The sequence below is a fragment of the Apteryx mantelli genome, chromosome 1 (genome assembly GCF_036417845.1).
Source record: "Apteryx mantelli isolate bAptMan1 chromosome 1, bAptMan1.hap1, whole genome shotgun sequence".
In the NCBI taxonomy this organism is placed as follows: Eukaryota; Metazoa; Chordata; class Aves; order Apterygiformes; family Apterygidae; genus Apteryx; species Apteryx mantelli.
The window spans coordinates 124,128,151-124,153,427 of record NC_089978.1 but is presented as its reverse complement, the minus strand read 5'-3'; the positions used below and the strand labels follow the sequence as shown (position 1 = coordinate 124,153,427).

Here is a 25,277-nt window from a genome sequence, read left to right as displayed (position 1 = left end):
AGTTTTTAATTTTTTTTAAGAACAAAAAAGCAAACAGAACAGGAGAAAACAAGAACTTGTGTTTCAGTGCTGCAATTCCCTCACTCAGAACAGGTGATCCTGGTCTTTGATAATTATTGATATTTTTGTATTAAAAAGTTTCTGCTAATTCATCAATCCATTGGAATATAGTCTGACTCCCTGTTCTGCATTTTTCCTCGTATTTATGACTAGTCCTTCATCTTATACTATAGCCCAGCTGCAACAGAAAAGTGGCCTGTGAAGGTTAGTCATCAACACTGACATGGCTGCAAGCCCTGAAAGCACGACGTGCATGGTTTGGAGCATACCTACTCGTTCACAGCACACCCTCACTTGATTTCAGTAGCATGCACAGTAGACCATGAAGAAAAAAGTGAGCACTTGGCAAGACAGGCAGTCTAGCTCATGCACCTTTTTAATCGTGAAAGTTTTTTCAGGAGTTCTCAGTAATGCAGAAAGCAAGATACATTTATCTTCAAGACTCTGGTAATAGCTATACCTATGACAGAAAATACTGTAAGCCCAAAGTAATTATCTACCAGATGAAAAAAAAAGTTTAACAAATGATTTTTCTCTTAATTTTTCTTTAAGTGGAAGGCATTAGTGGATGTTCATTTTCTCTGTTAAGCAGATAACCACAGTAATAAATACCCAATTATCCAACCCTAATAAAGCATTAAAGGTCTTTCAGAAGGCTTCTGGACTGGACAATTCAGGTTTGCATTGGTTTTCCTGGCTTACCTGATTGGAGCAGTGTGAGTATAGGTTTTAGATTTGATTATGTTGAGATGCAACTCCTCCATCTTTTCTGAAAGCACTACTCTCCAACCACTTACATTTAAATGAGTACCATTTCTCTCCCCCTCCAGGTTCAAACATGCAGTTTTTCCGAGCTTCAGCACAAGGGTCACCCTTAGCTTAGTTTACCCTGTAAGTTTATGTAATGATTGAAGTGGGTTCACACTTAAAATTACATATATGTATTTTAATTTCACAGTTCAAACTGGGGTTTGTGATCCCTTTGGAGGAGGGGGGTAGGAATCACAAAAGGTTTCAGAAGAGATCTTGAACAGGCATGGTCCCAGTGACCCTGAATAAGCAGGGAATGGCTAATAACCTTTAGCTGTTCACATTAGCTCAGCTCCACTGAAATGGATGTGCGAATCTGAAGAAAGCATTTCCATACAGTACTTACAGCCTTTTCTCATTCCTCCACTCTCAAGATCATGTCAAATGCATCCTCCCAAATTTTAGAACTGAGTAGTGCCTTCACAGTAATACAAGAAATTCTCTTATCACAGAGAAATCATTTCAAGCTTATTAGGATTAACAAAGACTGACTACAGATATGCACTGCTCTTCTGTTTTTAAAAAGTTATACAAGGAGCTCCTGTTATTCACTGGCCCCTATTTCCTCCCACAGTGTCTTTTGGTAACAACATTTGATGGTTGACAATGATCAGTCCAATTAAAGTGATTAGAGGGCAATCTATAAATGTACAAACTTCATTCCCCACCTGGATGACATTTTTAAAGAGAAAGAATATCTCCCAAGCATAACCATCTGCAGCAATCTAAATAACACTGAGAATATTACTGTATATTCAATTAGTGATCTGGAGAGAAAGAGGGTAGAAAGGCAGGTGGAAGAGGAGCTACTACTATGAATTTCTCCGTATTAGTAGTTACAGGAGTCCAGTGTGATAGCAACAAGATCTCTCACAAAAACAACTTGAAATGGCTTTATTTTAAGTATATTAGCACAATATTTACAAAATTATGTTTCATAAATAAAAACATTTTCTTGGGTAAAGGCTATAGATATTTAAAATGTCCAGTAGTGAGAATTTTTTTTATATATATACACACACATATATATACACGCATACATACACATACACACAAGAATGGAATCATACAGTTATGAACAACTTTGGTTTTAAATTACTGGTGGGAAAGGGCTGGGTAAATCTATGAATTTTAAACTCACATTTTAAAATTTGTACATACAAGAAATCCCTTAACACAACAGCAAGGGGGGGAGGGGGAGGTGTCTCCAATTTCTGGAACAATTTCTTCTTCAGTCTGTACATGGCCATTGAGTCCTAAATTTTTCAGCAATGTCCTAATAACGGCTTGGCCTCATCGCCACAGTGATACAAAACAGATTCTACTGCAATTTGCTTTACAGTAGTTAATATAAAGCTATTAAACATCATGGTTTTATAAGGCAGAATATCTCAACAGAATTCCAGGGTTTTTCTATTCCTCAACTGCTCGACTTTCAACTTACCAGGGGAACTGGTAATTACAAATGATGAGCTCTGCGTACTACTTATCAGGTAAATCCTTACACTGAAATCTATTAATGGAGAGTAATGTCTCCCATCTTCAGGTGGACTGCAATGATTATGGAACAACCTATACCAAAAGATTTGTATATAGGATCTCAAAACTTACATGAATACTCCCACTGACAAACTTTGAGGAGTGAAAGTAAATGTAAACCATATTCCTTTCTTAAATGTTTTATCACATGTATAACCCTCTTCATGGTGGATAATTCGACTTTTAGTGAGGGCTGGACTGTAGGTTGTTTTAGTGGTTCAGTCCTGCAGCCCTAGTGAGAGTAAATACTGTTAAATCATATGCCTCAATTGAATTTTGTTGAATTATTGATGCACGGTGTCTGCATCAAGACTACAGCCTGCACGGGGGCTTTGCAACATGCACCCACAACATGAATATGAACCCTAAGTTTATATAACCCAACTCTGAGACTTGCTCAGTTTCTCAGAATCTTTAAAAACGTGCATTATACTACTATTGGGCAACAGCTTTTCAAACAAAGTTTTAAACTGTTAGAAGGAGAAAAATATTTGTGCCTTTGAAAATCTTATCCTAATACCAATGGAGACAATGCGAAGATTTCTACAAAGCACAGAGTTCAAGAGAAACCAACTATATTTTGGAATAACTCTCAAAACAGTTGTAAAACATGGTAAAGTCTCATGGAATGTGTAAATCCTATAGAATTGATCCTACAATGGATTTTCATCTACACTACTTAAATATTCAAGGAAACTGAGCCTCCTCACTTTTCATCAGCTCCTCCTGCTTATTCTCTATTTTATTCATTTGTGACATAAAGACAGCATCACAAACATGGGTCAGAAATAATTTAGCCCCTATTTCCATTCAAGAAAGCAGATTTAAAAACTCTGTTAAAAATTAAGCTAAATAGGACAATTCCTACTTTTCTGAAGTACCAATGTATTTTACGAACCCACTGTTAAGAAAGTCTGAAATTGGTTCCAGTACCACACACTATACAATATGAACAAACATAAGAATCATATTCAGCATGAAAATTACTAGGTGCTATGCTCTGTAACTCCAGTGCAGAATTTGGCTCCAACAGCTGAGCAATGTTTCATCAAAGAATAAAAGAAAAGAGGCACAGAGAGCTCTCTCACTGGACTAAAATATTGGCCACCAGAGCATACATGACTACTGTCTAAAGAGAGGAATATTACTGTTTTGTGGAATTAGGATAACTCAGGTAAACATTTAAGAAGACCTGGGAGTAAACTTTGTATTTATTTAATTTCATGTATAAGCAATTTTTTTTCCTGTAAGTTCTGCTGAATGTCAGAAAAGAAATATTCGTACAAATCCTACTTCCTGCTCATATCATAGACATATGACCACACCTTGCCCATGCACACAAATAAAGAAAACAATCTAAATGGTATTGCAATCTTTGGGCTGAGCAGGCCCATTATCAAAGCAGTGACTGATGATGGTTTTGAAAAATAATACCACTAAGGATACTACAGGAAGACCCTGTGGTGGGCAAATAGTGCTTTTTATATTCTCACCCTCAACCACACCATATATACCATAATAAAAGAAAATAAAGATCAGATGTGGGTAGACACACATGTTCCTCGCTACAGCTGCTGTGACTACAAAATTACATCATTTATATCAAAAGCACTTTTGCCACACATGCAGAACAGCTAGTTTCCTGAATTTCTTCTCTTTGAGTAGTGCATCTTCAAGGCCACGGTGTATAAACAACGGTGAATTTCTTTCCACACATCACCCACCTCTGCAGCAGATTCAGTTCTTCTCTTTAGTTACACTAGAAATTAAAAAAAAAAAAAAAAAAAAGATTATTCAGGAAGAGTTTTAACAAGGAACATTGTGCTGCCTGTCCAAATTATAGCTTAAAAAACTGTGGTTTTTTTTCTTTCAACTTTTGGAAACAAGCTTAGCATCCAGTAACAAAGAAGAGTAGCACTGACAGCCAATGTTTCACCTTCTCCACAACAGACAAGTGAACACTACGTTTTGGAACTCTAACTCATGAATGGGAACAAGTATAGTGGCTTCCAACCTTAGCTGTCTGCCCTGTCCTGTCTTTACTCCTAAGGCTGGTTTCTTAAACATGCCATATTGTAAGCTAATGTGCTTCAGCAGCTGAACTATCCCTGCAGATTGTGAGTGAGTTTTCAAGGGAAGGTTAGGGTAGAAAGCAGGTACAGCTCAAAAGATTTCTGCCGCCAGCTTCTGAGTCAGAGCCCTCAGCTCTGATCTGTAAAATATGTTATTTTGAGGAGCTATCTCTCAAGGCAGAAAAAGCAGTCGGGCATCTAATTCTACCCTAAAAAAAGCAAAAGGAAATTGATAATTAGCAGATTTCTGTGTTTTTGAAAGTTCTATCTCAGCATCAGAATGCTCTTTAGTGGAGGCAGGTTGTTATAAACCTGAATGAGACCCAAGAAGAAGCAGGCAACTTATTTAAAATTGCATCTCCAAGCAAAATTCCATCTTGTTTTTCAGCAGCAAATGGTGACTGTACTGATCCCACCCTTATCTAGCTTCTTGTAAATTTTGAAAAAGAATGCAATGGACCTGTAAGTATTTACTTGTTTCCTGGTATCAAAGCACTGCTGAGGAGAATAAGAAATAGTCACTTCTAAAGCAGGAACTACCTTTTACTTTTCCCGTCTACTTCAAATGATAATAACTGGGGTACATTTTAATCAACATATTTAGCAGATATTGATGCAGTTGTCCTCTGTACCAGAAAAATACATGTGTTCCCATTGGTTTAGGAAACAATCCTAGGGCATATTTGGATGAATCATATAACAGTAGTCGCAAGCAACATAAATCTAGCAGCACATAGTATTTGTAAAGAAGCCTTTTTTTTAAAATCAACTGACACATCTTATTTCAGTTAGGGCTAACCAGTGTCTCATTTACTGTCACCTTGTCAATTCACACCTTCTAGAAGTGGCATAATATACATTTTTTTCAAATAATTTACCAGGTTTAGAGTGGCCTTACTCTTTTAAACATCAAGCATAACCAATGAGCAGAAACCACATTGCAGCTTTAAATCGTAAATACTCTGCTTTGTCAAAAACATGTTCAAGTTATTTAAGCAGTACTTAAATGAGAAAGGTGTGGTTCAGTTTTGTTTTGTTTTTTAAAAATCACTACCATCTGACACTAAAAAAAACAAAAAACAAGTGAATCTGATTTCTGTAAGAACAATTTAGCAAAACCCAGAGATTTTAAATAACATCTAAAGTAGGGGGAGAAGAGAGAATCCACTTTTAAACCACTTCCACGTGGCCTTCCATGAGAGATCACTAATTAAATAGGTAGAGAAGGTTTAACTAAAAAATAAAATAACACACACGCCACCCAGGAAAACGTTCCATACACCATACAATATATGCATAAAGAAACATTCATACAAGATATATGACATTTCCCATTTGATTAAAAAAAAAAAAAATCTACCTATAAGTTCTCTCTCACTGACACATCCTCATCACTACTTAGAAATACACATTCGCCCTCTATGTATGATACAGGAAATATTTATTCTTTCTACTCAGTGAAACATAATCTGACTTAGAACAGTACCAGCACTGTAACTCCAAATTTCATCATATTAGCACTGGATAACTTTAAACATCAAAATTCCCAAACATACATTAGTTAAAATAAACATTCGGGGACGTATTTTGACTCACCATCGTTCTAACATCACTCCTTTTGCATCTTTAAAAGCCAAGCAAATGGATTAGTAATTAGCCAAACATTAAGAAATGCTTTATAATTAATATTCACAGTAGTTCTAAAATACAGGTTATAACTTGCCACTACTTCTCAGTATGCCAATTAGTGAACAGTATATTTAAAATATATATATATTTCAGGGCCATCCATCTATCACTGTAAAATTTCCCCCATCTTAAAGCACTATCAGAATTTCACAACACCACAGTGGAGTTTTCCCAACCCAAAGAAATATCCAAAGAATACAGTGACATGGATAGATTTTGCTATAGTCACGAATATTTCACTGAAATAAATGATCGTGAAAAAGAATTAGAACCAGCTATCAAGAGCTGTCCCACTTTTCCTCTTAAAAATTGCTCTCTTTTTGCAAAGCAAATGGGGTGCCTGTAACATCCTAAGATACTATGCTTGTCCCAGAGCAGGCAGCAATGCTGCTGGCTAGCTGGCACACCTGTACAGAAGTGCAAAACAAGGCTCTTTATGCCAGGAGTGCCAGGCAGAATTTCACTGAGAAGCAAATTCTTACTAACTCAGAGCCACATAACTTGACATACCTATCTGCCATCTCAGTGCTGTTGTAGTGAGAACTATTTTTTGATCTATTTCCAAAATTAATCCCTTAATTAGAAGATAAATCTTGAACACCACCTACCATTTAATGGTTCTTCTACAGCTTTCTGCAAAACATTTAAAAATATATATATATGTATAAAATGCTTTCGTGTTTATTTTTGGCTCGCCACAGTTAAATTACTCTAATTGACATATACAGTAAGTAGTGATTCTACAAAAATGAAAAAAGCTGAAAGTTAATAAAATTGATTATTGAAGTTCTGAAAAAAAAAAAAAAAAAAAAATCAAGAACTGCATTCTCCAGGTCATTTTTTCCCACTACACATCTCATTTTTTCCCAGATGCAATACCTCTAGGTGGCAGCAAAAGGCATGCAGATACTAGTTTTAAGAAGTAATACTGTAACAGATTATTTCTGCAACTTGATCAGTGGTTAGGAATAAAATAGCATGATTAAAAAAAAACAAAACAAAACAAAAGCAAAAAAACTTGTCAAGCATTCAAGTGTTATCTCCTCAGGAGATGGACCAAATAGCTGTGCACTTAGTCTGGTAGGCAATCATCAGAAACACAAGCAAACTGCAGATGTGTTAAAAATTTAATAGGTAATTGATTAAGATTAAGAGATTTCAAAATACACACCTTTTCCCCCTCAGCCTCAAGAAAGTAACAGACATCATTTAAAAAGTGTGCCCCAGTGCCAAAACAAAGCACAGTCCACTGACAGCAAGTTTTTCTTAGTCTTTAGATTACACAGAATAAAAAGGTATTTTCAGAAGTCCTTCACATCTCTATCACCTCAAAGTACAGCAATATATGCTGAATAGTCCTTGATGGAAACAAGCAGCATATTAGCAGACTTAATTTTCCACCAAGTCTTTCCATGACTTCCTTTCTATATCCTCACACAAGTTCATGGGCACAAATTATTGTGACATGAACACTTTGTATTTGACCCTCAACTAACTGCAGCTGCAAAAACACACAGATTTTTAGAGGCTGAACTTCCCAATGACATCAAAGTTTTAAAATTTCTTTAGATTTCATTTCCTTCTCCAATTCATGCACTAACATGGTGTTTAGTACTACATACTAAATTGCAACCATTTCTTTGTCAAATCCTTGCTGCATTGTGAAACCAGCTCATACAGAGAATAGCTCATAAAGAGAAAGGAGTTCCACAAAGGTTTAGCATGTTGGTTCATATCTCAAGGCTTTCTTATAAAATAGGAAGAAAACAAATCTCTCCTTGCCCAGTTTGCTTCCGTTCTACAAGTAAACATGAACATGCTACTTTAAAGGCAGTACTGCATTTTGAAAGAAGTGTTTCTGTAATACACTTCTCAGCTCGTTTTTATAATGGAATGGACTTTGTGCACCTCCTTTCTCTCTTTTTTTTTTTCTTCTTTTTTTCTTTTTCCAGCTTCATGTACTTACCACTTTCCTTCCCTAAGAGACCAATCCTCTGAAATATTATTCCTTAAAATGAAAATGGATGAGAAAAAGCAAAGGAAAAAATCTCTGTTATCTTAACTGTGGTCAGTTCTGTCCCATTGTTAGAAATCATCTTTCTACAATAGTTGTGGAGTGCAGGAGACAGGGCTAAACTTGTCTCAAATGATGTCTGGCAGCCATGAAATGGGATGACTTAGCATTTGTCCTGCTTCCCTGATACAAGGAAGTTTTACTGATTTTCTATAGTTATGCCCTTTTACTTGCTTTCACAAAACTCCAGAAAACAGGCTGTTCACATTTGTGGACCACTAGAAAATACAGTGCAAGTCTATGAAAACAACTGTTTGAGGAATTATTACTCTAGAATCAAAAAATTGACTAAAAAGAGTCTTTAAAAAAAAAAAAACAAGTACTTTTTCATTTATTCTGTGCGACCTAAAGACAGACACACTGCTTTCAGATGGTCTCATCAATATTAAGGGGCATTATGGAGGGGGAAGGGAGGGGATAATCAAGGCAACAGCATTTGCATAGTTGGGAATTTAAGAGAACATTAAAGAATTCTGGAGTAAAAAGCTTTAGAAAAAATTAAGATTTAGTTTTTATATAGGTCACCTGTATAAAAAAATTCAGCAGTAATCCGCATTTGCCATAACAAAAAAGACATTAACCAAAAGTCTTTATAAAATAATGTGAAAAGAGCACATTGCAAAAGGAACATCAAGATTCCCTTCACACTTGCTACCTTTTTGCGACAGCCCTTGAGACTCCATTGGGGCACAACAGTTGGAGTAGCTCTTGGGTATGCCAGCTGCTAGGGTGGCAATTACAGTACTATTGACACACTCAGTAGGGACAGTGAAGACCACCAACTCACTCAACATGAGACGTGTTACACAGCCAGAACTTTTGCTTGCTACCAACCTGGTCTGAATTCGAACTACTGAAGAAAGGCTCAGTATCTCACTATAATCCCCTGAGCCATCTAGTCACCCCAAATTTATTAACTTTAAGCTTACCCTTGGAGGTTGATGATCTCTTATGCGGGAACCTAAAATAATTGCCAAGAAAAAAATTAAGAATTGAGCAGACAGATGAACAAATTCCATGACCAATGGAATAAAAGTATCTACCAATAAAACTTGGAACACAGTAATAACACAAGATTGCAGCTTTCCTTACCCAAAACTACTTAATATGACCTGTATATCCTAACAGCCTCCAAGCACTTTTCTGTTTAGGAGCTGAATATTCTTATCATATGCAATCTGTGAATTAACACAGTTAAGGCATTTAGCTCTAGAAATTAATTATGCTGCACTCAGTTTTGTGATTGTTTGGGATGTTGGAATCTACCTATTACAGTCATGTTCAACCTCTTCAGCCAGCATAATCAAAGTACAAGTGCAAGATTTATGCAGACCATTACCACATAGCATCAAGGAAGTATAAACAAGTAGCTTATAATGTCAATAAAAATTACTTTTATCATTGTTAAAAGGCTAGCTTCACCTCTGTTACATTTTTGACTGGCTTCCATCCATCTTGTATATTAGGCCTTCTGCCTTAATTTTTTCTTTAGTGGAATTCCCATACCCACACATAGATTGCACACACTAAACCTGGAAGACTGCATACGCCAATGCAGACAACCCTGAGCTTACTGTACGTAAGTCAGCACTAGTCTGGAAGCAATGTATCTTCACCTATATAATTCTGTGTCCAAAGTAACACATTGTCTGAAGAACCTTCATGCACAGCTCAAAGCAAATAAAGCTACTCTGCTCTCAGAACCAAACCATAAAGTCCACATAGCATTATGCTGTGGTATGCTAGCCTACAGATGTCTGCACCACATCCCTTTTAACAGCATTGATGTGCTTTTTGGTTACTTAGCAGGCCTGATTGCCTTTTATACCTTTAAGTTTTCTTCTCTTTGAGACCAGATGAATTGACAGGTTTCTGAAACAAAGTATTGCTATTCTTTGCTCCCACTTTTAAAATGAAGCATAAGAAAAACAGGATTTGATAAAATTAAAGGTCTATGTTCAAATCTCCCTTAAATAAAAGTTCCATATAGGCAGTGGAAATCATTAGGCAGACTTTACTTCTTTAAACTCATATTCCGAGTGTATCTGCAATAAGCTTTTGTTTGCACAATCCCACAGACCACTCTATAGAATCCTTGAATTCCTTTTGCTCTTTTAGTTCCTTGCCTCAGCTAGGCAACTGTTTAACTCCAGAACATAGAAACAGCAACTTTTATCCTAGAGCTTAAAACACTCTTACTTAAGAAACCTGGCCGTGTTGACCTCAGGACAGATTATGATGATGAGCTGTATTTAGAATTTTGCACTCAGATTCCCCACAGTCTCCATGAAACAAAGCCAATACCTACACACAGTTAACTTTTCAGTAATTTTTGTTAAACTATGGAATTGTGAGACCACGCCTTATATCTAAATAAGCTATGTGTACCTCCAGAAAGTATAGTACAGAAAATTGTTCCTCTGAATATTTCATTAAAGTGGTTTAAAAAAAAAAAAAGAGCAGAATATTACGTGCTACTTACCCACAAAACACACATAAACCAGACTAAGCAAAGCTCCAATAGCCATAATAGCTAAGCCAGCAATCACAACAGACCCGTGTAACACAGGACAGGCTGTTAAAAACAAGATACAAAGAAATATCATCTGACACAAGTTAAAGCAAACATTTTCAGATAGAACTGAATACTGAAATAAGTAAGCCTGATAAAAACAGAAGTAATCTAATTCATCTTTCAAAGCTATCCCAGAACTATTTCTGCATCTCTTTTTCTGCATATGTTCTTTAATTATACAAAGGCTTTTACTGATTCATCCTGGTAATAGTTTAGCTGTAATATTCTGTCATTCACTGCAATTGAAGACATTATTTCATTATTTAATTTTTCAATTTAAGCTTACATCTTCAATCCCAATTGTTTAAAACTATAATGGCATTACAGAATACAATACTATTATTGATAAAACAGTGAAAAAATGAATTTAAAAGGGGAAGAAGGGAGAAGAATACGTAGATCTGAAGTAAATCTGCCAAAGATAATAGGAATGCTTCAAGTTTACAACAACACCCCAGAGCAGAAATTGGCTGTTACAACCCAACCAGATCCCATTTCAGAAACTTCTTGTTCTCTGATCTTTATGATCCATGTTTCCTGGGACATGGAATCACTGCAACTACTTGTGAGCTCCTCAAGAGGAGAAGGAAGGGAGAGGACAAAGGAAGGGGTAGAAGGGAGAAGGGGGGTTGCTATGTGCTGTGTTTAGCTGGTGTTCCTTTTCAACAGGGATTATTTTTCAAGGCTGAAACAAAATGCCAGCCATTACTAAACTTTAACAGTTCAAGATTCCTTCCTAATTTGCTGTTTCTGAAACAGTGCAAGGCAAATGCAATGATAGGCATTCCCAGCAATTCAGTTATCACTCATGTACCGAGCAGAGATTAGCAAGAGATTTATTCATCTGAGTATGAGAAACTGATTATGGCTCTATTTGGGTTTCTGGGGGGGTTGTAGGCCACAGTAAGAATAATGTAATAATAAAAGTCAATAGCGGTTTGGGGTGACTCTTTAGTGTTCTCAGTATTGCAAAATAAATAAATGTATAAAGTGTTTTTCTTTGTTTATTTTTTGTTTGTTTGATTTTAAAGGCAGCTGCTCATAGGATGCAGTCATGCTGGATATAGCCATACTAATGAAACCAGTGTATGTAATAGTGCCTTTGGGCTATTCTTCCTTCATCAGATAAAACAGCATTAACACAGTAGTCCTAAAGTATAGTTACAAGAGTTCTATTGCTAAAACACAATGTAGTGAAGCCATTCTGACAGCATTCTAGTGTTACCAAAAAACATTCCCATCAGGTATAGACAAAAGGTAAAAACACACTTTTACAGAAGATAAACTTCTTACCTGAGACACACAGTGCAAAACCAGCCACAGCAGTTATATAACCAAGAGATTCCAAACCTATCAGAGCATATGCTGTTTTTGACAGACTATCCAAAACTGGGAAAGGGGGGGAGAGAAAAAAAACCTGTAATTTTAAAGATTAACTATAGGGAAACGAAAGCTAGATCATTCACACAAAGCTAGGAATCAGGTTCTCCTAAATCCCAGGCTTAGCCAGCCAGTGTTTACAAAACAAGCTAAGCAAGTTACTCCGGGCTTTTTTTCCTTAAAGCATTTTTTTTTAATATCTATCTATCTATATATTTATTTATTTATATTTATATATTTTTATATATATAAACCATAGGCATAAAAAAAAAAACAACAATAAAACCCCACCATTTTGAGAGTTAATTATTCATCCCAGTTCCAAGACCCAGAAAGGAAGAGCAGAAAACACTTAGACATCCTACACTAAATCCTGTTTTCCAGGAAGATAACTTATACCTCTTCCCTGTAACACCTGAGCCAAACAAAATCAGGATAAACATGTTGTTTTGAGATAGTAGGAAGGTCAGAAACCCAGCACGTTATCATAGCACCTATTTATGAAGGATGAAAATATCATGCAGGTTATGTGAGTTGAGGGGGAGTGTGTATCTATCTATCACTGTATCTATCAGTATATTTTTGAGCTGGTGAATAAACAAATGCTCACCCATTCCAAATAGAAGGTATTGAAGTGGCAATAAGATCACAGTAGGGACTACAATTAAACCAAGTCCAGCTCGACTTCCTGGAGTATAGCCATCTGCAAACATTTGTATGTAAATTAGTAAAACAGAAATCCTTGGCTGGAATAAAGCACAAGCAATGTAAGTAAATCATCAGTTTTGTCAAATTTTTAGGGTCCCAGAAAGATACCACTTTAGCACTAGAAGTCACTCCCTAGCCCCTGATATTCACCTGAGACAGCAGGACAGAAAATTTGTAATCTCTATCACTCTATGGCCATGGCCACCTTGAGGGCCTGAAAATCATAATACTGTTTTTATTTTATTCTATAATTTTATTATCATCTACTAATTTTAAAATGGAATAATTAGCACTAAACTAGGGCAGAGGTTGAATTGTGCTTATTCCCGTCAACTAGAAAGACAATTTTATTAAACTTACCTGGTACAAAAAGAATAACACCTACAACAGCAACAATTGTGAAGATGCCACATGCTATAATAATGCTGATTTTCTTGTGAAGTACAGTTTCAAATTTTGATGCTTAAAGACAAAATGAAGAGAAATAGAGAAACTCATCAGACATTAAGATTCTCTCACAAGAACACACAGATCTTCTGATTTTTTAGGAGTTTGTTTCTTGACGACAATCCTAGTCATAACTATAATCATTAAGATCTCATTTATTTTGTTTGATATGGTTAATATCATATCATATGGCTTATATCAATGAAACCTGGCACTGGTGCTTTAGTTAAATTCTTAATCCTGCCTTCTACCAATCCAGGCCAAATGCTATCAAAATCACTTCAGGACATGATACAGGTTAATTCAGTCAGATGCACTATTGATACTTAAATAGCGTTATAAAGAATTTGTTATTCAGGTGAATACTAAACAGCAATTTAGAAAGTCCAAGTTTAATTCCCTTCTCAGTGACACTGTGTGATCTTAGATGCATCATTTCAGTTCCCACAGGAACAGGGTGATGATTCCCTCTCACTGGGATGCTTTGAGCATGAATACGCTACAAATGATTTACATGTTCAGAAGCCATACATAGGATTAATTTGCAGTAAAACTGCACTGTTGAATGGCCGCTATCTCAGAAATGCCTCATTCCAATGGAGGGTTTCAAACCAGTAGCACTTGAGGGGCCTTTGGAAAAGAAGAAACATTACAAATGCATTGTAATCACTAGCTGTGTTTGTTTCTGCCTTATGTGTTGTTACAACTAAGACAAAAAAGGCACAGCTTGTTCCAAGCTTGAAAAATCTGAAGAAAATCCCCAATAACTTTGGTTTATGTTGAACTAAAACGTAAATTGGTAGTCATCAACAAAAACTGAACACACAGAGGAAGTAACTTCAAAAAGAATAATGAGGACTTTTTACTGAATTAACATCCTACTTCAATACCTTGCATTAGCACAAAAACAAACAAACAAACAAAAAAAACCTATCACCTGGACAGACTAAATATTTTGGAGGGTACGTGCAAAAAAGCTTTAATACTACTCTATTGAAGGGTTACAAAATGACCTCTCTTGTAACTAAAACTCCATCTTTCATTGTATTCATGTTGCCTAAAACAATAGGACCCAAATTTAATACAAGTTAGAGACAGCATGCATACTTTTCCTCAGTGAAGTCAGAGAGCTTGCAATAAAGTGCAAAGGCACAATAAAATTCAAGCAGGCTCAACTTACGCCTATAAAACAACAGTGCTTTTTAATGGATGTATCTATGCGTATTTCAGAACAACTATTATTATCCTATCAAATGCTGAAAATGCGCAAGCTCTGGATATAAATACAAGGCAATGATGATTCCCGAACATTACAGAACAAGTCAGAGTCTTAAACCATTATAAACAATAATGAAAATCAGGAATCTAACATTCAGAAACAAAATCGTTAAAAGAAAAAGATTAGTTTTCAACCTCTGACCAATAACCTTTGAAGAATCACAGACCACTTTTAGAGGTTTATAAAAAGATAATAAAGAAAATTACATTTAGATGGCTGAATATGTAACTGATTACTACAAAATGTTCCGAGTGTGATACTTCTTATATTAAAAAGAAAATTTTTAGAAGTCTACAAATTGAAAAAGGCTGAAAATCACCAAGACTGACATAACACATGGCACCACAGGGAAGAATCTGAAACCAGACTAAGACACAAAGCTCTCTCACACATGAGGGATACTAGCATATGAAGAATGCCTAAGACACTGCTGAATGATTCTTTTCTGAAAACTTTTACTAGGATCACTGGTGTCAGTGTTAAATTACAACTAAGCTAGTGCTAAAAATCTAGTGTATAATTTTACTCTAAGAGAGCACCACCTTTCTCTAATATTGACTTTATAACCATAAAATGAAATATGCTTCTGTTTTTAGCATGGTTCAATAATGTCATGGTGAAGCAACAGTGAAAAAACACTTTCTTGCTCTAATCAATGACTGCAGACATCACCAATTACACCCTGCAAAAATTATAATCTACATGCACACTCATGAATAAAAGCTTATAATTTGCAACAGTACTGACAGCAGAAACATCACTACAAAGCAGACTGAGCGCTAAACACAGACCTTTTAGGCCATGCTCTGTGTTGCAAAGACATACAGTTGCTGAAGATCTTAACCCCAGAAAGCAACCCCTGGCCTCCAGTAAAGTAGGGCAGATTGACCCAGATCCCACTGCTCAGGGCTAGCCCCACCTACAGACTAGTGCCTGGACCCACACTGCATAACTTTGGCACCATGTGACACCCTGAAGCCCCAAAACACAGATCTTATTGATGAGGTCATGTTTTTTTTCAGTTTAAAGGTCCCAAACTCTGCAAGTGCTACTGCAACCTGCCACACTAGTGTTTTTGTAACTCAATGCCAGAAGTGTACAATACATGCCCCGAAAGGGTCTGTGAAAGAGGGCAAAGCCTGCTGAAAGGGGGTTGGAAGACTACACAGGGCAAGAGTGTAGCTGGGGGGTACTCTTACTGACAATGCCTGCAAGTAACAGCACTTACTATGAACTATCCTCAGAACTGTATTTGACTTTAGTCTCTCGTGGTACTAGTTGATTCATTCCAAAAGAAAGCCCAAATGTGAACAATGTATATAACACACTGGGGATCTTCAGGAGAGGATTCCGCAGCAAAGCAAAGCTAAGTTATTTGACAGAGCAGACATACCTCTGTATATTATCCAGATCAATTCTACCACACATCTTTTATATGTAAGCACCTTTCATTTTACATGGCTGCCTTTATACAAATGATTTTAGGGCAAATCACAGTTGCAAAGAATTAAAAGGTCAATACTTACCAATAACACTTAACTGAGCCCAACAAAAAATAATAGCTAAGAATAGCAACACTATGATGCAAGCACTTTCCACTGGAAGAAACCATGATCCTAGGGAATAAACAAAGAAATATGATAGGAAGAATACAAAAACTGATGTTACTAGCTTTACATTTAGTGCTCCTTTTAGGTTATACTCTAGAATGTTCAATACTATATTTAATGGTTAGTCTGTTAAAACTTTTAATGCTATAAAAGCTATGACTTCTACCTATTGAATTTTTACTCTAATCTTGTGAGTGACAGCTTATTTTTTGCACATTTTAGTTACTGTAACATTTCCCAAACTGTAGATCTTAATCTCCAGAGCAGCAGAGGATATGTGTATGTTATTGTCTGGCAGTACAAGCTAGCGAGCTTGTGGAATTACATATGGCACAGCAGATCAGCAAAGCAATGTATGTAGGCTAATCAGGGAAGGTGGCATGACCTGTGAAGTCCAATTTGGTGTTTCTCCAGTTATTTTATTCTAGCTCCAACAACTATAATACTACTATAAAATACTCAAACAAATTCAGATGTGTGATATAGAATACAGGAGCTAATCTAAATGAGAGGAAAACACTGCTTTGTTAATTTTAGAAATCACACATTCTCCTTTATGTCTTCCCACCATCATCCACTTGGCTTTCTTTCCTTGCATCTCAGATGCCTTAGGCTGCCCAGTCATCCATGCTGTAAGATCATGCAAGCCGCCTTCCAACATGCATACAGTTATTCCTAAAATATCCCCCCGCTGAACCAGAAAATACAGCTGGTTCTTGCATCTCTGCTTATAACATTATTTAGATTCATTCTCTGGAATTCAATGTTTACCCTTCTTACATTATACTTGCCACTGTTCTTCTGCCTCCACGCTTACTTCTAAAGAGATTTCTCATCTTCTTTTTGATGTATACTACTCATATGTACCCTCTATACTTAAAAATTGTATCTGCAGCTCCAGAAACATGGAATTAAGTAGCAATACCTCACAGCTTTCAATGCCAAGTATCTTGAAGAGAGTTTGAAGCTCATGCATTCCATAAAAAGCAACCTTAAGTAGAATGGAAATTAAGAATTTTGACTTTACCTAATGGGGTCAGCTCAATCGTCTACTAGTTAGTAGTGTTAGTAATAAAGACTATTGATCAAGATCCATTTTTCTGAAAGAATACTAATGCCTAGAAGGAAGGGAAGCATTATTTCACAACAAGAGGATATGGCTTCCTACACTTTCATCCCTCTCCACCCCCCCCCCCCCCCCAATGAACAGTACTACAAAGCTACACCACAACTTTTACAGGTTACTCAGAGCAAGGATGCTAAAGATTAGATGCAACTACAGGTGTGCATTTCAGGCTCATTTTTTCCTCATATCATAAGCAGCCTTCTCTTTGCATTTGACATTTTCAAATTCTTGTTTAAATCAGTCTTCCGGCTCAAAATCTTTCATTCACATTTCTCACCCAGTATCTGTATTCAGATCTAATCCAATGAAGTAATTCTTATAATGTCAGTTTGGCATTTGACTGGAGTTTTATTCATCTGCTACAATTCAGCACAGGGTCACCGCAATATCCAGAAGTGGCACACACCATTTGTACATGTGCCACTGCACTAGAATGTTGCACCATGGGGAACACACCTGTTAACAGACAGTGCATCTACCGGTATTTCAGAATCTGCCTTGAAATGACTGATCCCACATATTAGTAATAACGTAACCATGGCAGCAATGGGCTCAACACAAATCCACTGTAACTCCTGCACAGGTGCATGGGTTAGTCCCCAAACTGATCACAAACCTGAGACTGAGAGTTTGTGGCCCATGTTTACTGCTACTCTTAAGTTGCACCCTTTTGTAGTAAGGGGCTACAAAAATGTTTCTTTCTGAAAATATTTAGTACTACTCATAAGGACTATGGGTCACTTTAAAAAATAGGGTCTGTAGCCATAATGAGCATATAAAAATCAAGGAAAGGTACATATAAACACAAATGTAGGAGATGGGAAGCTAAGCCTAGCAAGCACGCCACTTCACTCTGTGCTAGAACTGTCAGAGAAACTGGTATTGGTACAGGATTCCAAGAAATTAGCACTGTAGTCAACACTTCATTAGTTTGACAGTTCTGAATTGATGGAAATGTGGATGCTGGGAAACATAATTATAATATATTTTTTTCCCCTCCAGGGTCATAGAAGAGATGCTGTGGTCACAACACAAATAAAAGGAAACAAGAAAGACACTAGAGGAGGACAGATGGAGGAACATTTTTCAGCTTCCTTATCACCAAAAGAAACCTAGGGTTAATAAACTGCTTCTCATTTATATTTGCAAAAAAGCAGCTAGTATTGAACAGTAACTTTAACACACAGTTGTCTTTCTCTGGATAAGCTGAATCCTACTGGCAAATCCTAGTGATTTAACTGATAATTATTCATGGATTAAAAGCATCTGGAAACAGAGCCTGAAAAGTAACTTTGCTTCCTCTGCAGCATTTATGGATGACATTACCGGGTATTCTGAACACAAAAAGCAGTCATGAAGCCTGGTGTCTGCTAGGACTTCAGCATTCAACATGGGACCTCCAATTAAGGTGGTCCAGTCTCAGAATGTAAAAGTGCTTTGTATACGGAAATGCTTGCAATGTTCCCAGTACATGCAAACTGCGCATAAAAGGAACAGCAGAATACATTCTCCTGGTAACACACTGCCCTTATTCTTGTGCTTCATAGCAATAAAGTAAATTCCTGGCCAAAAATACTATTTTGGGAGCCGGTATAAAGAAATCAGCTCCAAACTAACTCTCTTTTTACTAGTAAGATACTTGATCAGAAAAGATTGTGTCCAAAGATGAGTGCAGAGGTATAGAAGTCAGCAGACATGGATCTGATCCTTACTTTGCTACTGATTTCCTATGTAAATGTAAAGTGAACTAGAAAACAGTTATCTTTTATAATATTACCTCTGTAAAAAGATCAGTTGGAACATATTACTAGCGATAACATGAGTTGACTGCTCAGAAATGACAGAGTGAAGACTGGTATAGGACGATCATTATTCATTAACCCTTTTTAAAACTCACTTACTATGCTTTCTTGTATTAACATATTGTCTCAAGAATCTCTTTAGAATATTGGAGCACAGAGCCTGAAAAATTACGCAAAAAATTTTAAAGAAAGAACAAGTGACTGTTTTACCTTCAGTTAAACCCTCAAACATATGACTAAATTTTACATTTTCTAACATATGTTCTCAAACCTAACATGACCTCGCCACTATAAATTTTTCACCAACCACAATTTTCCTCTGGTGTTGAGATATTTTCCTCGCCGCAACTGACAACTAGAAAATGAAATTAGAAAAATTATATCAGTTTTCTGCTTTGTAGTCTTTATACCTCTTTCAAAGCTAAAGTTCTAAACACAGAGAAAGGTAAAAAGAAAAAACAATAGTAGAACTGTACTCTGCATCATGTAAAGTGTTTTATTACTTTAATTATTGACCTTCTGAAAAAAAAAATCACCTGAACAGAACACCCACTCTTCAATTAACCTTCATTAACAATGGCATAGTTTACTTGCAAGTGTGACTTGATTCTGCTACCTGCTCAGGCCTTGCTTCCTCTTCTAGAGCTGAACACTGAATGACAAAAACATCATCCGAGAAGGCTGAGTAAAGCTTGAGAGGAAGCTTTAACACAAGGAAGGAAACTGCCTATTCTTCTTTCCATTTTTTTGGCAGCATTCTAAGAACTGAATAATTTTGTAGCATCCTCACTCTTTCAGTGGCTGCATCCCTCTCAATCTGTTTGATATTCAGAAATGTTTTAATGACAAATGATAGCAAAAACTTCATGGGACAATTCTACAGTGCACAGGGCAAGATTTTGTGTGCTATTTATCTGTAACACATCCAGTGCTTCTGAGAAACCTTCCAGAAGCAAGAATCAAGACTACTGTGCAGAACAGATAAACAGTGCACACGTTCAGTGAAACTGTTGCTTCTGCAGAATACTAGACAGATGGTGCAGGTATAGCAGATCCCATTACTCAATAGCTAAGGCACTGCAGCATATGGGCTGCCTCTGACAAGAAGACAAGGTAAAATGGCTTACTAAATGAGAAACTCATCACTTAGTCACCATTATTTTAGTTTAACACTGTCTGTTCAAAGGAGACATTTAATGCTGGGCAACATTAACAAGTTACCATCTGGCAGCAGTGATTTCAACCTCACTGAAAAATAGCATACCTTTAGATTAAGTTTTAGAATTTACACAAAATTTCTATTAGTTCTATCTGTAATTTTTCCAGCATAGCTAAAGAAGGCAAGATGCATTTCTTTAAACAAAAAGTCTCTGTAGCCACTGTGAAATAGCTCATGGATGTATACATCTCAGTATTATAAAGACATCGAGTATGCTTCAGTATATAATACAGTAACATAAGGGTGCTGAAATTATCACCAACTATGTAACCCAAAAGATGTGGGAAAGCATAATTTTATATTAGACAAACACTCTTCAGACATTAGTATATAATCAAAAAACTTGTTCAGCTATTTCCCACAGAAGCACTCCCCTCTAACTTAAAACAAAATAACTAAAATTAGCATTCAAGTCAGAAGAGACTGAAGAACTGTATCCTACATTCTTGGCATTTTCAATTTCAAGTAGTATATTGTCATAGTTCTCTTTCCCATAAGATCTTGCTTGTTTTCTTTCCCAGTAGGCTCTAAAATAATGGCAGACAACTTACCTGTACTGTTCCTAAGCTCAACCGTAGTTTCTCCTTCTCTGTTTGATTCTGTCACTTCACAACTGTAATTTCCAACAATTGCTTCTTCCTTGTCAAGTAATATAGAGGCAACACCCTTGGATAAATCCAATTCAGATACTAACTTAGCTGATGAAAACATGGGATCCCTGACAGCCTGCCGCGTTCCATCAAAAGAAAAAAATAATTTTCCTTGTATTTTCCACTTAACGTACATGACCTTTTTATTGTTCGTTTGCAGATTAGTCACAATGCAAGGTAAGAGGATACTTTTATTACAGATATTTCTTTCAACAAACGTGGTTGGACTAAACAGCAATTGGGCAGAACCTAGAAAGAAAAATGAAAATCAACACATTCAGAATTATTTCTTAATATACAAGACAAGAAACAAACAGGAAAAAAATAATAATTACAACAGGTGACTTGGGAAAACAAAACCAACTCTCCTGCAAAACCCCTAAAACAGAATATCAGGCTTTAAAGGGGCAACAAAAAAAGGCATTATTATAGTTTATCACAGCCCTATTCACAGGGCTTATTCATTCTCACAACTAGATAATGTACAAATTCTATAACCTATCATAAATAGAAAACAGTAATAAAAGTTTGTGCTGCAGCCCAGTTGGACGTCTCCCCTAAAACATGTGCCATACACAGAAAAATACTGCACTAAGGCCTAGTTTCTGCAAAGCATATATGTAACATTAAGCCCAGGCAGTGTCACTGATGTTCAAATTTCTGCTACTGGTCACTCAGGTATCTAGAAAAGGAGGTACAGCGCTATCAGTTCTAGATAAGCATCCTTTATAGTTCATTAACAACACAGGGAAAAAACTACTCTGTTGGGATTTCTACTTTTACGCTTCCTAGAGAAGGAAGGCAAGACAGCTCAGTTAAAAAATGAAGAGATTTGTCATTTGTTCCTTCTGAACTCTGAAGGTGGAGCCAAATCCCCATAGGTTTAGAACATTTCTTGCAAGTTCTCCCCTTCCTTTCTGATAAAGGAAGTGCACACACAACAGTACAGACTAAATAAGATTCTTGCTTATTTAGTATTAGAGTATATAGATAACAGAATTGAAAGTGGAGAGTTTGCAACAAGAAACATCCTGTATTATAAACCACTGTGATTAATGCTACTAACTGTACCATTCAGTGAAAGTACTGAAAAAACATCACATAATATTATCACTTTGATTAGCACTGCCGGTTTTTACCCTTTCTCTCCCATCTTGCACCTCTGTTCTAAAACAGTATTACTGATCACTGTTTCAATAAACTGCTAAATTCAATTCTGAGATTTTATCCGAAAGTAAGATCCATTCATCAGTTCGAAAACACAATTTTAACATCAGTATTAAAATTACACCAAGAACCTTAAAAAAGAGGGTAATTAAACTAGCCTGATTGCAAAGTATGAAGGATTTGAATTCTTTATTTTCTGTATTTTTCATCATTTGTGCAAAACCATAGTTTAGTTCCATCCATAATTATCTTAATAGCTATAGCTCCCAAAAGTCCCAGTGACTTTAACCAAAGAGCTTGATTATACTTCCCAATAAAACCACAGACAGGAAAAAATAGGAACAGTAAAACAAGAACACAGCCCCTAACACTGTAAGCACACAGACTTACAAACTGGAGTGGATCCAGTGACTTCAGTGGGACTACTGATATTCTCATGTTTAAAACAACTCCAAATTCTGGTATGTATTTCATGACTAAATTCAATTAGGGAGAAAAAAAAATGATACAAGTAGTCTTTATTTGCAGTAGTTCAAGTTTTTCAGAGCAACAGTCCTGAATCAAATTTAAAAAGTACTGAACTTTGAAACATACTGCTTTAATACTATCACACAAGTCACTGGGTCACTACTCTATATCACAAGCTTACACTAAACTGATTAATATGTATTATGCATGATAGCACTGTGCAACGACAACAGAATTATTCTCCATTTTACAAACTGTGGTGCATTTTAAAACTGTACCTCAAAAAACAGAAGTAATAAAAGCAGCCAAAAGGGAAATGGTACCCCAAACCACACATTTATCAGAGAATATGTAAAAATTACTTCTAAAATCCTTTAGCGAGGCTTATAAAAATAAATGCACAAAATTAAAAACTGTAGTGCTTCAGTGGTTCTTTCTCCTGAGATAAATTCCACATGTTTTATTTTAATACTATCTTACAGTAAAAGGTTTCTGTTTTGGGTTTTCTTTTTGCCTTTTTCTTTAGAACTGGCACATTTATACTTTGTGGGAACAATTTATTCTCCACTAGCTCCACCTCATTGAGAAATGCTGACTTGCAGTTAAAGGAAGCAACTATACTTCGAAATATTTACCAAAGCATATTAAAAAACAACCATCTTGAAGGAAAAAATGCCCCCCAAAAATTGGTCATGATTTTCTCACTAGTATTAAGCTCATCAACATTTACAGCATAGTGATTCAACATGAAAATCCTACAAAAATACGACTATTCATATGTTTAAAAAATAAGGATTTAAAATTAGCTGAACATGATATAATACAGGATAACCACTTCTAGATCTAACCATCTTAATGGAAGGTTAGAGCAGACGAGCAGCACTGAACGGTGGGGGTCTCTATGTTACTGATTCCACTAATTTGCTGTTGTGTAGTCTATGAGAACTGGCACATTTTGCCTGAAGCAAAGCAAGAAGCACTTATGTGAACTTCTCCACCAGCAGAGCGCTCAGGAAAGAAGGAGCAAGTGTGCAGACAGCCACCAACAGAAGCACAGAGACAAGTATCTGGGGGTACTGTCCTGAAATCTAACGGCATTAGTAGAAGAGGGTACCTACTATCTCACTAAACGGAACTGGACCGCTTGCTGCACACGATATTGCTACTATCAACTTCTGACATTCTTCTTGCGATATGAGGAAGTCCCTAGACCCTTTATGCAATGGTTCCCGAATTCTGCAGGCACTGGGCTACTAGGCGGCTACTAGCCTCAAACTTTCTCATGGATTATCCAACTTAGACACATAAAGGCGACCATTTCACAGACTCATGGAAAGGGTTTTGGGAAATTTGTTTCTGGAGAATGTGCAGTTGTGAACCTGCCACAGAAAAGATGTTTCAAATGATATAAGCAATGCAAGTTCAGGAATATTGTACAATGTCTAAAATTAGCTGAACTTGCTAGCTGGACCTGCTGAATACACGGATTTCTTTCTCACTGAATTCAAAAGATTGTAGGGCACTCAACATTTAAGTCAAGCTGCTTCTAACCCAGGAACCCAAACATTAATTTGATCCTGGCTTTAAACAGGTAGGTTTGGAAATCCTGCCTATAGGTATAAGAACAAGGTAACATCTTGTGACTTCAGTGAAAGTATTTTAACTTTTTTAACCCCCCCCCCCCCCGCCAATTGAGTATCTTCCTGAGGCAGGGAAAACAGATTAGATTGCTAGGTGCCGTTTACACATCAATGATACCTAAACTTTTTATATTAGGAATTGCTGTCAACCTTAGAAATTATATAGCAGACCACCAATTCGATCACCATTTTTCCCGAGAAAACACAGTAACGCTAAGCTGCCCTAATGCTACAACGACCAGGAAGACACGGAGCTTCGCGCCGACCCCGGTCCCTCCTCTTCCCCCATCGCTTCCCAAAGGCGCCGCCACCCACCCGAGCCGCGGGAGGATGAGGAAAGCGGCAAGGCGCAGCGCCAGGGCAGCCCGCCGACCCCGCAACCCGCGGCGAGGCACTGCCAAGCAGCCCGCAGGCGCCCCGTGTCACACCTCGGCTCTGCCACAGCCCACGGCAGCCGGGAGCCCCGGGCAGCACCGCCGGGAACCTCCAGGCCAACCGGAGGGAGCTACCGCCTCTCCCCTCGCCGCCACGGCAGCGCGGCCAGCGGCCGCTCCGCGCCTCTCCGCCCCCGCGCAGCCCCGGGCCGCCGCCCCTCCCCCCTCGCCCAACGGCCGAGGGGCGCGCGGGCAGGCGGGTCTCTCCTCCCTCCCTCCCTCCCTCCCTGCCGCGGAGCCCCCTCGCCGCCCCCGGCAGGGCGCCTGCACCGCAATCCGGGGCAGGCGGGCGGAGGGAGGGGAGGGAAGGTGTCACGGTCCCCGCCCCCACAAATCCAGCCGCCGGGGTCGGAAAGACGCGGCAGAGGGCGGCGGCGGCGGCAGCAGCGACGACGACGACAACTCACCGGCGCCCGCGGCGCTCAGCAGCACCCAAGCCCCCAGCAGCCACATGGCGGAGCGGCGGCGGCGGAGAGCGCGGCGAGGACGCGCTACAGCCTCAGCAACTCCTCGCCGCAGCAGGCGGGC

General features: G+C 37.6%; 1 protein-coding gene across 6 annotated transcripts; it reads right to left on the bottom strand.

Moving 5' to 3' along the window:
• Window positions 1-1,749: 1,749 nt before the first annotated feature.
• On the bottom strand, window positions 1,750-25,277 carry CD47 (CD47 molecule). Of its 6 annotated transcripts, XM_067300766.1 has the most exons (12): window positions 25,157-25,277; window positions 20,942-21,289; window positions 19,479-19,526; window positions 16,160-16,249; window positions 13,268-13,369; window positions 12,810-12,902; window positions 12,113-12,208; window positions 10,727-10,819; window positions 9,174-9,205; window positions 6,779-6,803; window positions 6,078-6,105; window positions 1,750-4,168 (listed from the first exon to the last, which is right to left on the bottom strand). In XM_067300766.1, exons 1-12 carry the CDS (start codon window positions 25,200-25,202, stop codon window positions 4,147-4,149), a joined length of 1,023 nt encoding a protein of 340 aa, XP_067156867.1. In that variant the 5' UTR covers window positions 25,203-25,277; the 3' UTR covers window positions 1,750-4,146. The 6 variants fall into 6 exon arrangements, with proteins under 6 accessions (XP_067156867.1, XP_067156884.1, XP_067156875.1 ...); XM_067300783.1 differs by lacking the exon at window positions 6,779-6,803; XM_067300774.1 differs by lacking the exon at window positions 19,479-19,526.

What these genes read in the sequence shown, in the direction of transcription:
- CD47 (XM_067300766.1), bottom strand. Translation starts at nt 25,202, where the DNA reads ATGTGGCTGCTGGGGGCTTGGGTGCTGCTGAGCGCCGCGGGCGCCG. An exon ending in AACACCAGAGGAAAATTGTG is followed by an intron (nt 16,250 to 19,478) that starts GTTGGTGAAAAA and finishes TTTATTCCCTAG; the next exon opens with GATCATGGTTTCTTCCAGTG. An exon ending in TGTTATTCTTTTTGTACCAG is followed by an intron (nt 12,903 to 13,267) that starts GTAAGTTTAATA and finishes AAATGTTTGCAG; the next exon opens with ATGGCTATACTCCAGGAAGT.